This window comes from Phacochoerus africanus, chromosome 16, assembly GCF_016906955.1.
Source record: "Phacochoerus africanus isolate WHEZ1 chromosome 16, ROS_Pafr_v1, whole genome shotgun sequence".
Lineage (NCBI taxonomy): Eukaryota > Metazoa > Chordata > Mammalia > Artiodactyla > Suidae > Phacochoerus > Phacochoerus africanus.
Window position 1 is genome coordinate 40,494,326 of NC_062559.1, and position 13,553 is coordinate 40,507,878.

Sequence of the window (13,553 nt, forward strand, 5' to 3'; positions counted from 1 at the left end):
ATAATAAAAGGATCCTACAGCTGCAACTAGGATCTGACTCCTGGCTCAGCGACTCCATATGCCTCAGGAGCAGCCAATACATACCTACCTAAATACTTAAATAAATAATTTAACTAATTAATTTTTTAAAAAGTAAAGTTGTCACCACCAGGGCAGGGGGTGCCTTCAGGCAGAGCAGCATCTATGACCTATACCAGCTCAGGGCAACTTCCAGATCCTTAACCCATTGATCGAGACCAGAAATCAAGCCCACATCCTCATGGATACTGGTTGGGTTCGTAACCGCTGAGCCACAATGGGAACTCCTTTCTTTCTTTCTTTCTTTCTTTCTTTTTTCTTTTTTTTTTTTTGTCTTTTTGCTTTTTCTAGCACCGCTTCCCTCAGCATATGGAGGTTCCCAGGCTAGGGGTCCAATCGGAGCCGTATTGGCCGGCCTACGCCACAGCCACAGCAAAGTCAGGTCCGAGTCACATCTGCGACCTACACCACAGCTCACGGCAATGCCAGATCCTTAACCCACTGGGCAAGGCCAGGGATGGAACCCACAACCTCATGGTTCCTAGTCGGATTTGTTAACCACCGCGCCATGATGGGAACTCCTTTTTTTTTTTTTAATTGAAGTATAATTGACTTACAATGCTATGTTCATTTCTGTTGTAAAGCAAAGTGATTCAATTAAGCATATATAGATATATATATATATATTCTTTTTTATACTCTTTTCCATTATAGTTTATCATAGGATATTGACTATGTTCCCTGTGCTATACAGTAGGCCCTTGCTGTGTATCCATCCTATACATATAATAGTTTGCCTCTGCTAACCCCAAACTTCCAATCCATCTCTCCCCCATCCCCCCATCCCTTGCTTCCCTCTACTCTTAAGCCAGTTGGAATGGCTTTCTGGGCCTTCCGCACACCCTAACTTGAGGGCAGGAATTTATTTAATGGATTTTATCTTGGGGAGTTTCTGCCGTGGCACAGTGGGTTAAGAAGCCAACTGCAGAGGCTCAGGTCACTGTGGAAGTGTGGGTTTGATCCCCAGTTCAGCACAGTGGGTTAAAGGATGGGCGTTGCCACATCGGCAGTGAAGGTCGCAGCCATTGCTCAGATTCAACCCCTGGCTCGGGAACTTCCCTGTGCCTTGGGTGTGGCTGCAAGAAAAAGTTTTTTAAATAGATTTTATTTTTTTAGAGAAGTTTTGAGTTCACAGCAAAATTGAGCAGATGACACAGACATTTCCTGTGTATTCCCACCCTCACCCTTACACGCACACACATACACACACACACACACTCAGCCTCCTCTGTTATCAGCAGAGTATATCACCGGAGTGGTACATTTGTGAAAAATCAATGAACCTACACGGACATGTCACTGTCACTGAGAGTCCATAGTTTACATCAGGGTTCACTCTTGGTGATACCCATTCTATGGGTTTAGACAAATGTAAAGTAACATGTATCCACTATTAGAGAATTAAACAAAGTAGTTTTACCTGAGGGCAGGGATTTTTGCCTGTTTTATCTCTGCTATGTCCCAGCAACTAGAATAGTAGGTATTCAATAAATACTTGCTGAAAGAATGAATACGTAAAATGAAGTTGACCTCTGTTATGAATCTATGATTCCTTCAGAGCAATGGTTCTCAAAACGTGGTCCTAGACCACAGCATCAGCAGCACCTAGGAACTTATGAAATATACAAAATTCTCAGGCCCCACCCCAGATCTACGGAATCAGGTACTGTGTCTAACACGCTCTCCAGGTGATTCAGATGCATGTACAGTTGGAACGCCGCTGGGTCCGAGCACCTACAATTCTATATATGCAACAGGACATGTGATGGACCACATTATTGGATGTTATGGACCTCAAGGGCCTGCAGACAGGCCTGAAGGCTATGAAGGAACAGACCAATATTCTAGTTTGGCCTGCTCAAGGTAACAGGAACCTGTTAAACTTCAGTCCCCCACACCCCTACTACTGGGAATGCTATGGAACTCCTAAAATGCCGAATCAAGAGTGGTGTACAGATGGCCCTCAAGCCCATGAAAAAATGCTCAACATCACTGATTATTAGAGAAATGCAAGTCAAAACCACGAGGAGGTACCACCTCACTCACACCCATTAGAATGTCCATCATTAACAAGTCAATAAATAACAAAGGCCGGAAAGGGTGTGGAGGAAAGGGAACTCTCCTGCACTGTTGGTGGGAATGTAAATTGGTACAACCACTATGGAAAACAGTATGAGGTACCTCAGAAAACTACATATAGAATTACCATATGACCCAGCAATCCCCTTCTTGGGCATATATCTGGACGAAAGTTTCCTTGAAAAAGATAAATTCACCCTTATGTTCACTGGAGCACTATTCATAGTAGCCAAGACATGGAAACAACCTAAATGTCCATCGACCGATGAATGGATTAAGAAGATGTAGTATATATACATAATAGGGAAAAAAAAGAACAAACTCAGCCATAAAAAAGAACAAAATAATGCCATTTGCAGCAAACATGGATGAACTAGAGACTCTCATAAGTGAAGTAAGTCAGAAAGAGAAAGACGAATACCACATAATATCACTTATATCTGGAATCTAACATAAGGAACCAATGAACCTTTCCACAGAAAAGAAACTCATGGACTTGGAGAACAGACTTGTGGTTGCCAAAGAGGGAAGGGGAGGGAGTGGGATGGACTGGGAATCTGGGGTTAATAGATGCAAGCTATTGCCTTTGGAATGGATAAGCAATGAGATCCTGCTGTGTAGCACTGGGAACTATATCTACTCACTTATGATGGAACATGATGGAGAATAATGTGAGAAAAATAATGTATATATGTATGTGTGACTGGGTCACTTTGCTGTATAGGAGAAACGGACAGAACACTGTAAACCAACTGTAAATGAAAAAATAAAAATCACTTTAAAAAATAAGAATGGTGGACAAGGAACTCCCAAGGACTGGAGAGTGAGGGCAGGAGCCCCACAGAAACTGGCAGTCTTCTTTGACCTGGAGCAGCAGGCACGGAGCATATTAACAAGCCCACAGAAGTGCCAAAATAAAATAAAATTATGTCCAAGCCAGTGACCAAGAGCTGAAGAGCCAGGGACTGCAAATGCCTATAAGCTGAAAACTGCCCCCTAGTGCCAGGCACAGATGCAGGAAGAATGCTCTGTGGAAAGAAAGGCCCCTTGTGGTTTATGACTCTGGGCAGAGCGACAGCCATCATTTCCTTCTGGACAAAACCTCCAAATCAGGAGTTCCCTTCATGGCTCAGGGGTTAACGAACCCACCCATGAGGATGCAGGTTCAATCCCTGGCCTTGCTCAGTGGGTTAAGAATCCGGCTGCTGCCGTGAGCTGTGGTGTAGGTCCCAGATGCGGCTCGGATCCCAAGTTGCTGTGGCTGTGGCTGTGGCTGTGGCCAGCAGCTATAGCTCTGATTTGACCCCTAGCCTGAGAACTTTCAGATGCCACGTGTGTAGCCCTAAAAAGCAAAAAAAAAAAAAAAAAAAAAAAAAACCCTCCAAATCAATAGCCAAAGCCCAAAGCACCTAGATTTCTCCTCCCCTAAGCTCCTTCTGCAGGAATAGCAAAGTGCTGCCCTGATACTTCATAAGCTCCCCAAGGAATGGAGGCCCTAGAAGGAAACTCACATTAATGAATGAATCATCTACTGTGTACCCTGCTCCCATCACTCCAATGTCTATACTGCAGCCACAGGGATCCCTCGAGCCCCTGGTTAACTCTGCAGTGGCTCTCCACCGTCCCTAGACAAGGTCCAAACTCCATAGTGCGGCAGAGGAGGGCTTTGAAAAGCTGTCCCTGTCCTTGTCCTGTGGCCTCCTCTTCCCTTCCCTCTTCCCTCTGTCACTCCCCTGCTCCCACTCCAAGCTCAGGCCATATGGAACAGCTTTCACATCCCCCAACACAACGCCCCCACTTCCAGGCCTCTGCATAAGCTCTTCCCTCCACCAGTCGCACCTTTCCTCCCCAGCCCACCCTCAACCCTCTCCCCTCCGTTCCTCCTGGTACATTTTGCGCCTCCTCGGGGTTTATCTCTGCAATCCCACAACCACATTTTGACCACTCCATCTTCCCCAGTGACACCCCGCACACAACATATAGTTAAGCCTTCTAGGAGCTTCCAAAGCTCCTTGCTGCTCTGCCATCATAGATGTGGGTAGACTCTAGACCATAAACTTTATCCTTTTTTTAATTTTTTTAAAAAATTTTTTAGGGCCACATATGGAAGTTCCCAGGCTAGGGGTCAAATAGGAGCTGTGGCCACTGGCCTATAGCACAGCCATAGCCACATGGGATTCGAGCCACATCTGCAACCTCCACCACAGCTCATGGCAATGCCAGATCCTTAACCACTGAGCGAGGCCAGGGATGGAACCTGCATCCTCATGGGTACCGCTGAGCCACGATGGGAACTCCCAGACCATAAACTTTAGATTCTGTCTCTAAACTGCCTAAATGCAAAGCCCCACTTCACCACTTAGTAGTTATCACCTTGGGTAAATCACTTGAACTTTCTGAGCCTCAGTTTCTTCATCTGTAATGAGATGCCTCCCTTACTGTCTTGTAAAGTTAAATGAATTTATCTGAATTCATATATGTAAAGGCAAATGGTAAGAACTATGTGTGAACTCTTTGTGAGAGGTGTGTGCTATCATTCTTTCTCTACTTATCACACTGTATAATTGTCTGGAGGGCCAGGCACTGTATTCAGGGACAGACACTGCATACACATCTGCTGAATCGATGGTAGCTCCTCTGCACTCTCTCACTGTCCCACACTGCCTCACAGTGGCTGCCCTCCTAGAGGGCAGAAAGTATGACACCATTTGTTCCAATGGAAATTATTCATTACCATCAGGACAAGTAGGCAATTCTTACCTATTTTCTAAACTAATGAAGCAAATAAAAGAATATACACAAATGGCCAATAAACACATGAAAAGATATTCAACATCATTAGCCATTAGGAAAACATGAATCAAAGCCACAGTGACATACTACTTCATATCCACTAGGATGGCTACAATCAAAAAGCCAGACAATTGCAAGTGTTGAGGAGGATATGGAGAATCAGGAACCCTCAGACACTGCTGGTGGGAATGTAAAATGGTTCATTCATTGAAAAACAGTTTGGGAGTTCCTGTCATGGCGCAGAAGAAACGAATCCAACTAGGAACCAAGAGGTTGCAGGTTCAATCCCTGGCCTCGCTCAGTGGGTTAAGGATCCAAAGTTGCTGTGAGCTGTGGTGTAGGCTGCAGATGTGGCTCAGATCTGGCATTGCTGTGGCTCTGGTATAGGCTGGCAGCTTAGCTTTGATTAGACCCCTAGCCTGGGAACCTCACTATGCCGCGAGTACAGCCCTAAAATGCAAAAAAAAAAAGAAAAAAAGAAAAACAGTTTGGCAGTTCCTCAAAAAGTTAAACAAAGTTGAACACAGTTATCATAGGACCCAGCAATTTCACTCCTAGGTATATATCCCTAAGAAATGAAAACATACTTCCACACAAACCTTATGCACAAATGTTCATAACACCATTATTCATAATACCCCAAAAGCATAAACAACTCAAATGCCAATCAACCAATGTATACATAAACAAAATATGGTATAGCCATGCAATGGGATATTTATACAGCCATAAAAAGGAAGCAAGTACTACTCATGCATGCTACATGAATGAACCCTTTAAATAGTATGCTACGTGAAAAAAGCCAGACACAAAGGTTGCAAATTGCATGACTCCATAAGGAAAAGTAGATTAATGGTTACCTAGGGTGGAGGGGACAGAAGTGACTTGCTGATGGGGATTTTTTTGGAGTGATGAAAATGTTCTGGGGAATTCCTGTAGTGGCTCAACAGGTTAAGAACCCAACTAGTGGAGTTCCCGTCGTGGCTCAGTGGTTAACAAATCCAACTAAGAACCATGAGGTTTTGGGTTCGATCCCTGGTTTTGCTCAGTGGGTTAAGGATCTGGCATTGCCGTGAGCTGTGGTGTAGGTCACAGATGCGGCTCAGATCCCGAGTTGCTGTGGCTCTGGCGTAGGCCGGTGGCTACAGCTCCAATTCAACCCCTAGCCTGGGAACCTCCATATGCCACGGGAGTGGCCCAAGAAGTGGCAAAAAGACAAAAAAAAAAAGAAACCAACTAGTATCCATGAGGATGCAGGTTCAATCCCTGACCCTGCTCTTTGGGTTAAGGACCCAGCATTGCTGTGAGCAGCGGCATAGGTCACAAATGAGGCTCAGATGTGGTGTGGCTGTGGCTGTGGTATAGTCTGGCAGCTAAAGCTCTGATTCAGCCCCTAGCCTGGAAACTTCCAAATGCTGCGAGTGCGGCCCTCAAAAGACCAAAAAAAAAAAAAAGCTCTGGAATTAAGGTTGTGATGTTTGCACAACTCTATGAATATTCTAAAAACCACTGACTTGTACACTTTAAATGGATGAATTGTATGGAATGTGATTTATATCTCAAAGCTGTTTTTTAAAAAAGAAGCAACTAAACAGTAGTGAGAATGACTATTTTTCTCTTTTTTTTGAGAATAACTATTTCTAAGCACTCGCTATGTGTCACATAGTATATTAAACACCTTTTGTATATTCACTCATTGTCTGGAATTTCAAAAAAGGTAAGAGAGGCTAAGATTATTTTTTAAAAGACAACTTCAGGAATGAGCTTAGCCCAGCCTAGAGCACAGAGCAGACACTCAACAAATTTTGTCTCTGCTTCATTTGGTGATACACTGAGAGACGTGTGGGCACCGACCTGGGATTGTGACAAAGTCTCGGGGAGGACAGCAGCCTGGAGCTGGAGGAGAAGAGGCCTGTTAACCCTAAAACTAAACTGGAGAGAAGCTGGGAGAGGTGCTGTGCTCTTGGGGCAGAGCTGAGAGCTGGAATCGCGGGCATGGTGCACCACATGGCAGAGCTGAGTGACTTCCTCTGGACTGCCCCCTGCTAAGGGAGGTTTTTGGAAGGCCATAAGGGGGGGGGGGGTGGCGGGGGGCGGCCGTGGTAGTTAACAGGCACAGACTCCTGCCTTGGATGGTCTTGAGTTTCAAAATGATTCCACTGAAACAAGTTTCTTGGCCTCAATGGCCTCAAGATATCTCACTGGCAAAATGAGAGTGATGAGAGTACTTACCTCGGAGAATTGGAAGAATTAAATGAGTTCATTACATGGAAAGCAGTTAGAACCACCCCAGCGCACTGTAACAGCTCCCTAAACCTTCGCGGCTGCTATCAGCACTTTCATCACCACCACCACGATCGCCATCATCATGGAGAGGTCTGTCTGACTAGTCGCTCGAGTGCCATCCCGGAAGGAACAGGAAAAGGAGATGGCACGGGGACACCAACACTTACACTTGGGGGTCTGCTCGAGGACTACCAACTTTACACAGAGCTCGCCTATGTCGATGCGCTGGGCAGGGAGGAAGGGCGTGATTTGTCCCAACCCCGCGGCGCAAGATCCTATTCAAGATTCCAGCCCCAAGCAGGCGGACCAGAGGAGCAAAAGAATCAATCGGGAGGCTCGCCCCCTCAACCTGGCAGAGAGATTAAGGGTCGGGGAAGTTTGGGGGTAGAAGGAGCGAGAGGGAGGAGCGCGGGTTCGCTGGGCGGGGCTGGGGGAGGTCCGTCGGGAGGGAAAGGCCTTTCCGGAGAGCGGGAAGCGGGAGAGCGGGCGCTGCAGCCTCCAAACCGGAGCCGGGCGCGCAGGGCGCAGTACCTGGAGTCGAACTTCTGGCCGTCGGGAAACGTCCCCACGTAGTGGTAGCGCACGAAGTCGCCACTGTGCACGGTGCGCGGACACTCGTCGGGCACGAAGCGCCGCTCGATCTGCAGTTCGGTGTCGGAGCCCAGGCCCAGGCCCGCCACGGGGGCCGCCTGCCCCGTCACCCAGAGCAGGAGCAGGAGCAGCGGCGGTGGCGGGGGCCGCCAACTCCGGGCCCTGACCGCCATCCGGGGCAGCGAGGAGAGGAGGGGGCGCGGCGCGGAGCCGGCGAGGGCGCACAGAGCTCGGGCGGCGTGGGGCGAGCCCGGGCGCTCGGCGGCGTTTGCAAACGTGGAAAAGACTCCCGGCCCTCCCCCGGCAGCAGCCACCCCCTCTCTCCCGCCCCCCGCCCCGCGGCCACATCCGAGGGAGGGGAGGAGCCTCGGCCGCGAGCCGGGACCGGCCTGCTGCTCCCTGCGCCGCCGGGGCCAGTGAGCCTGCCCGCCCGGGGAAGAGGCGGGCCTTCTGGCAAGTTCAAAGGGGACCCGTCCCCGAGGGAGAAATCGTGAACTCCTCGGGACTGGGCTTCGGCCCAAAGTTGGAAAAGAAAACTTTTGCTGCCCAAGCAAACCCTAAGGTCTCCGCCTGCCCCTCGAGACTCCGGATTTAGGACCAGTAGAGGCTCCTACGTGGCGGTGGATCCAATTACCCCTTGCTGCTTTGGGGAGGGAGGAAAACTTTTTTTTTTTTTTTTTTTGAACTTGGTTTCAAGGCTGGATTCTACGTGGAAAAAGACTGAAACCATTTTTTAGGATTTTTTTTTCAGGATTTTCTTTTCATACGTAGAGAAAGGGTATTGTGAGACCATTGCTAAGTGTTCACTGACCAGTCAATGGATGTACTTAATCGCAAACGACCCACATGGTCTCACACACGTGATCGGGTCAGTTAGGACTTAATATGAGATACCCAGATGCTGCGGGAACTCCATTAGTTAAGTGCATTCTTAGCTTTGAATTGGTTGACCTTTTATCTTTCCAACTATCATTTAATGTTTTTTTCTTTAGCCTCACCAGCAGCATGCAAAATTTCCCGGGCCAGGGATGGAACCCAAGCCACAGCAGTGACAATGCCAAGTCCCCAACTGCTAGCCACCAGGACTCCCAAGCATCCTTTATTAAGAGCAAAGACAGAAGTTCCCATTGTGGCTCAGCAGTAACGAACCCGAGTCGTATCCATGAGGATGCAGGTTTGATCCTTGGCCTAATCCTCAGTGGGTTAGGGATACCGCATTGCTGTGAGCTGTGGTGTAGGTCGCAGTGCGGCTGGGATCTGGTGTTGCTGTGGTGTAGGCCGGCAGCTGCAGATCCGATTCAACCACTAGCCTGGGAACTTCCATGTGCCATTGGTGAGGCCCTGAAAAAAAAAAAAAAAGAGCAAGGACGACATTTCCAGAAAGCCTCCCTCCTACAGACCTCCTCTCATATCTCACTGACTAAAATTGCCTCCCATGCTCATTGCTAACCAATCAGTAGAAGAGAAATATGATTGGTTTAAGACTATTCAAGATTCATCTCCAGAGAGCAGGGAAAGGGCTTGCACTCTCCAACCAGCCTTCTCTGAAGTAGAGGCCTACCTAAGCTTCCTAAACAAAACCACAATCCTGTTAGTAAGGAGGAAAGAATGCAGAATGGCGTTTGGTTTGTCAACCAGATATGTTTGCCACAGATTATCGATTGCATTGGATGTCTCCCTTTTCCCTCAGTCTTCTCTATACCTTTTTTCTTCTGCAGTTTTTCCTCTAGTCTTACCGGTTACTGAATAGACTCTAAGTTAAAATTATTAGAAATAATAATACAGGACTTCTCAAGTGTTTCCATGTGCTGCAAAGAACTATGGCCATGGACCTCTGGGAGCTTCCTGTCTACTTCACCATAAGAATTCTTCAAGGTGTGATGTTTGGGATGGGCGGGGGCTAGGCAGATTCTGCATTCTACCCTCGAATTGTTAATATATGATAGGATGTGGTTTTTCTCTTTTACTTGATTTTTCTTTCCTCCTCTTCCCAGTGAAAGGTCATTGGTAAGATAAGTTCTGGTAAAAAAACACCTTGTGAGCAGAATAATGTCATCAAAGTTACCCTGCAAAAGATGGTCAAGGTAAGCAGGAGAAAGTCTAGGCTTTTTAACACTGTTTCATTCTGAAAGGCTTCAAAGCTATCCAGCAACACAGAGTCAGAACTAGGTGCAGTTATCCCTCTATAATGAGGCCACACCAAAGCCCTTCAGCTGACCTTGAGAATGAACGTGATATCTTAGGGTGGGGCAGAGGGGTAGAAAAGACCCAGGCAGAGGACGGAAGAGGGAGAGAAGACAAAGAAAGCCTCTCTTACTCACTTGGGCTAGATGCAAAGTGAAGGGCGACTCCATGGGTATTCATGGTTGGGTAATAATCTCTGTACTCTCTCTTTCTGGAAAGGAACTGTACCTGCACCTGCCTCCAGATGCTATAGGAATAAATATAGGATGATGGGTAAGAATAATGATTCAGAATCATAACCACCAGGGAAAGAATTCCTGTGTCTCATTGCTTACCAGATGAAAGGTTACTACATTGAGTTTAATCACAATCAGAAGACAGGGCTGAATTTGAGAGGTGGCCGTGTGTAATAAAGAATCTGCCAGGGAGTTCCCGTCGTGGCGCAGTGGTTAACGCATCCAACTAGGAACCATGAGGTTGCGGGTTCAGTCCCTGGCCTTGCTCAGTGGGTTAAGGATCTGGCATTGCCGTGAGCTGTGGTGTAGGTTGCAGACGCGGCTCGGATCCTGTGTTGCTGTGGCTCTGGTGTAGGCTGGTAGCTATGGCGCCAATTCAACCCCTAGCCTGGGAACCACCATATGCTGCGAGAGCGGCCCAAGAAATGGCAAAAAGGCAAAAAAAAAAAAAAAAAAGAATCTGCCTCCTTTTTTTTTTTTTTTTGCCTTGCCTTCAGCATGTAGAAATTCCCAGGCCAGGGAACCTGAGCCACAGCAGTGACAACACCAGATCACTAGGCCACCTGGGAACTCCCTGACTCCAATTTTTTTTCTTTCTCTTTTACTTTTTACAGCCATGCCTGTGGCATATGGAAGTTCCCGGCTGGGGTCTAACTGGAAATGAAGCTAAGATACATATGCCAGAGCCACAGCAACACCAGATCTTTAACCCACTGAGCTAGTAGGGATCAAACCCACATCTTTAGAGAGACAATGTCAGGTCCTTAACCCGCTGAGCCACAGTGAGAACTCCCTTGCTTCCATTTTGATGTTGACCACTGACAGCCTTCAAGCCCACTTCCACTTTTCCCTTCCTTCCCATCTGTGGGCAAGCTGATAAGCAAGCCCACAACTCCTTCTCTTGGCACCAGAGGGAAGTTCTAACCACACAAAGCCTTGGCCTGTGTGTGGGAAGGTTCAACCAGTTTCCACCCCTAAACACAATAAAACCCAGAGTCACTCGCCTTTCCTTTGCTGAAGCTATTTTTGGACTGGCTTAGGTGCCTGACCTGCTTGCCCAGAAAGCCTCAATATGTAAGTAATAAATTTCTTCCTACTGACTTGGTGCCTATGCGGCCTCATTAGTCTTGACAGCAAACCAATTTTGGGTAGGGAAGGATCCATCAGACTTCTTTTTTTATTACTCAATGAATTTTATTACATTTATAGTTGTACAATGATCATCACAACCCAATTTTGTAGCATTTCCATCCCAAACCCCCAGCCCATCCCCCGACCCTGTAACCTGTCTCATTTGGAAACCATAAGTTTTTCAAAGTCTGTGAGTCAGTATCTGTCCTACAAAGAAGTTCATTGTGTCCTTTTTTTAGATTCCACGTGTAAGTGATAGCATATGATGTTAGTGTCTCACTGCCTGACTGATTTCACTTAGCATGATAATTTCTAGGTCCGTTCGTGTTGCTGCAAATGCCATTATTTCTTTCCTTTTAATGGCTGAGTAGTATTCCATTGTGTATAGGTACCACATCTTCTTTATCCACTCCTCTTTCGATGGACATTTAGGTTGCTTCCATGTCTTGGCTATTGTATATAGAGCTTCAATGAAACTGGAGTACATGTATCTTTTCAAGTCATGGTTTTCTCTGGATAGATGCCCAGGAGTGGGATTGCTGGATCAAATAGTAATTCTATTTTCAGTTTTCTGAGGACTCTCCATTCTGTTTTCCACAGTGGTTGCACCAATTCATCAAACTTCTGTAGAGTAACCACAACACCTGGCATATCACCCTGGATTGATGACCAGGAAACTTCTCAATCTGGTGTCAAAATATGTAAAGAACCCAGATTCAGATTCACATAAACAGGTGGATATAAGTAGCAAAAGAATTTTCACTGCTTTGAGAGCCGGGTAATCATCAAGGAGCCATGTCCAGAATGTAGCCCAGGATGTGGTACTGGGCTAAGCTGTCAGACTACTGAACTGTACATCTGTTATTTTTCCCTGCCCAGCATCACGGCATCACTCTTTCTTCCCCTTCCTCCTTTTCCTCCTCCATTGTATAGTTGTACAGTGATCATCACAACCCAATTTTGTAGCATTTCCTCTTTCTCATCTTCTTCTTCCCCATCATCCTCTCTCTTTCTCTCTCTCTCCCTCCCTCCCCTGTTTGTTTTGTTTTTTGCCTTTTCTAGGGCCGCACCCGTGGCATAGGGAGGTTCCCCAGGCCAGGGGTCCAATCAGAGCTGTGGCTGCCAAGCCTATGCCAGAGCCATAGCAACGCGGGATCCCAGCCGTGTCTGCAACCTACACCACAGCTCACGGCAATGCCGGATCCTCAACCCACTGAGCAAGACCAGGGATCAACCTGCAACCTCATGGTTCCTAGTCGGATTCATTAACCACTGAGCCATGACGGGGACTCCTTCCTCCCTCTGTTAATAGCGACTAAATTTTGCTTGGAGGAACAACCCCTCCACCACTATCAGTCTATAGGGCTTGAATAAAGCTGATCCACTCCTGGGATTTAGGGTGGATATGTAACATAGGCTTGAGCAGTCAGTGTACTGTATCTCCTTGACCACAGAGATTGTTTCCATGACAGCTACATGACTCTTGTTAAGCCAATGAGTATAATACATGGAATTCTTATTGGAACTGAGAGAGAAATCTTAAGCCTAGATCACATCAACCAAGCTGGACTAGAATTGTTCCTCCTCTCCTGGGAAGGTTTTGTTACTAGCCAATTTTTTTTCTTTTCTTTTTTCTTTTTAGGGCAGCACCTGCGGCATGTAGAAGTTCCCAGGGTAGGGGTCCAATGGGAGCTGAAGTGGCCAGCCTCCACCAGAGCCATAGCAACGCAGGATCCAAGCGGCATCTGGGACCTACACCACAGCTCATGGCAGTGTTGGCTCCTTAACCCACTGATCGAGGCCAGGGATCGAACCCACATCCTCATGGATCCTAGTCGGGTTCATTAACCACTGAGCCACGAAGGGAACTCCCTGTTGCCAGCCAATTTATGATCCAAATTACTTCCAGCTGGAGCTACTAATTTGTTGGCCATCTTTGGCTTCCAGTAGCCATCTTTGCCTCCACAATGGGAGAAAGTACAAAAAATGAAGCAATACAACAGAAAGTGAAACTGAGGGAGAAATTACTGACTATAGCAAATCAGCACTAAGACCCAGCTGCTCCTGAAGTTCCACCCCATGACATTTCACATATGTAAGCCAATAAATTCCTTAATTTTTTTTGTTAAAACAGTTTGATTTGGATTTTGGCCCATTGTTTTTTTTCCAAAAGAA

At 46.8% G+C, this 13,553-nt stretch overlaps 1 protein-coding gene across 1 annotated transcript in view; it reads right to left on the minus strand.

The window, feature by feature from the left end:
• FKBP9 (FKBP prolyl isomerase 9) overlaps nucleotides 1-8,150 on the minus strand; it is a 44,439-nt gene extending 36,289 nt beyond the window's left edge. The window contains exon 1 of the mRNA XM_047763092.1: nucleotides 7,768-8,150. Coding sequence (XP_047619048.1) covers nucleotides 7,768-8,000 — 233 coding nt within the window. The 5' untranslated portion in view covers nucleotides 8,001-8,150. The remainder of the gene's footprint in view (nucleotides 1-7,767) is intronic.
• Nucleotides 8,151-13,553: the final 5,403 nt, after the last annotated feature.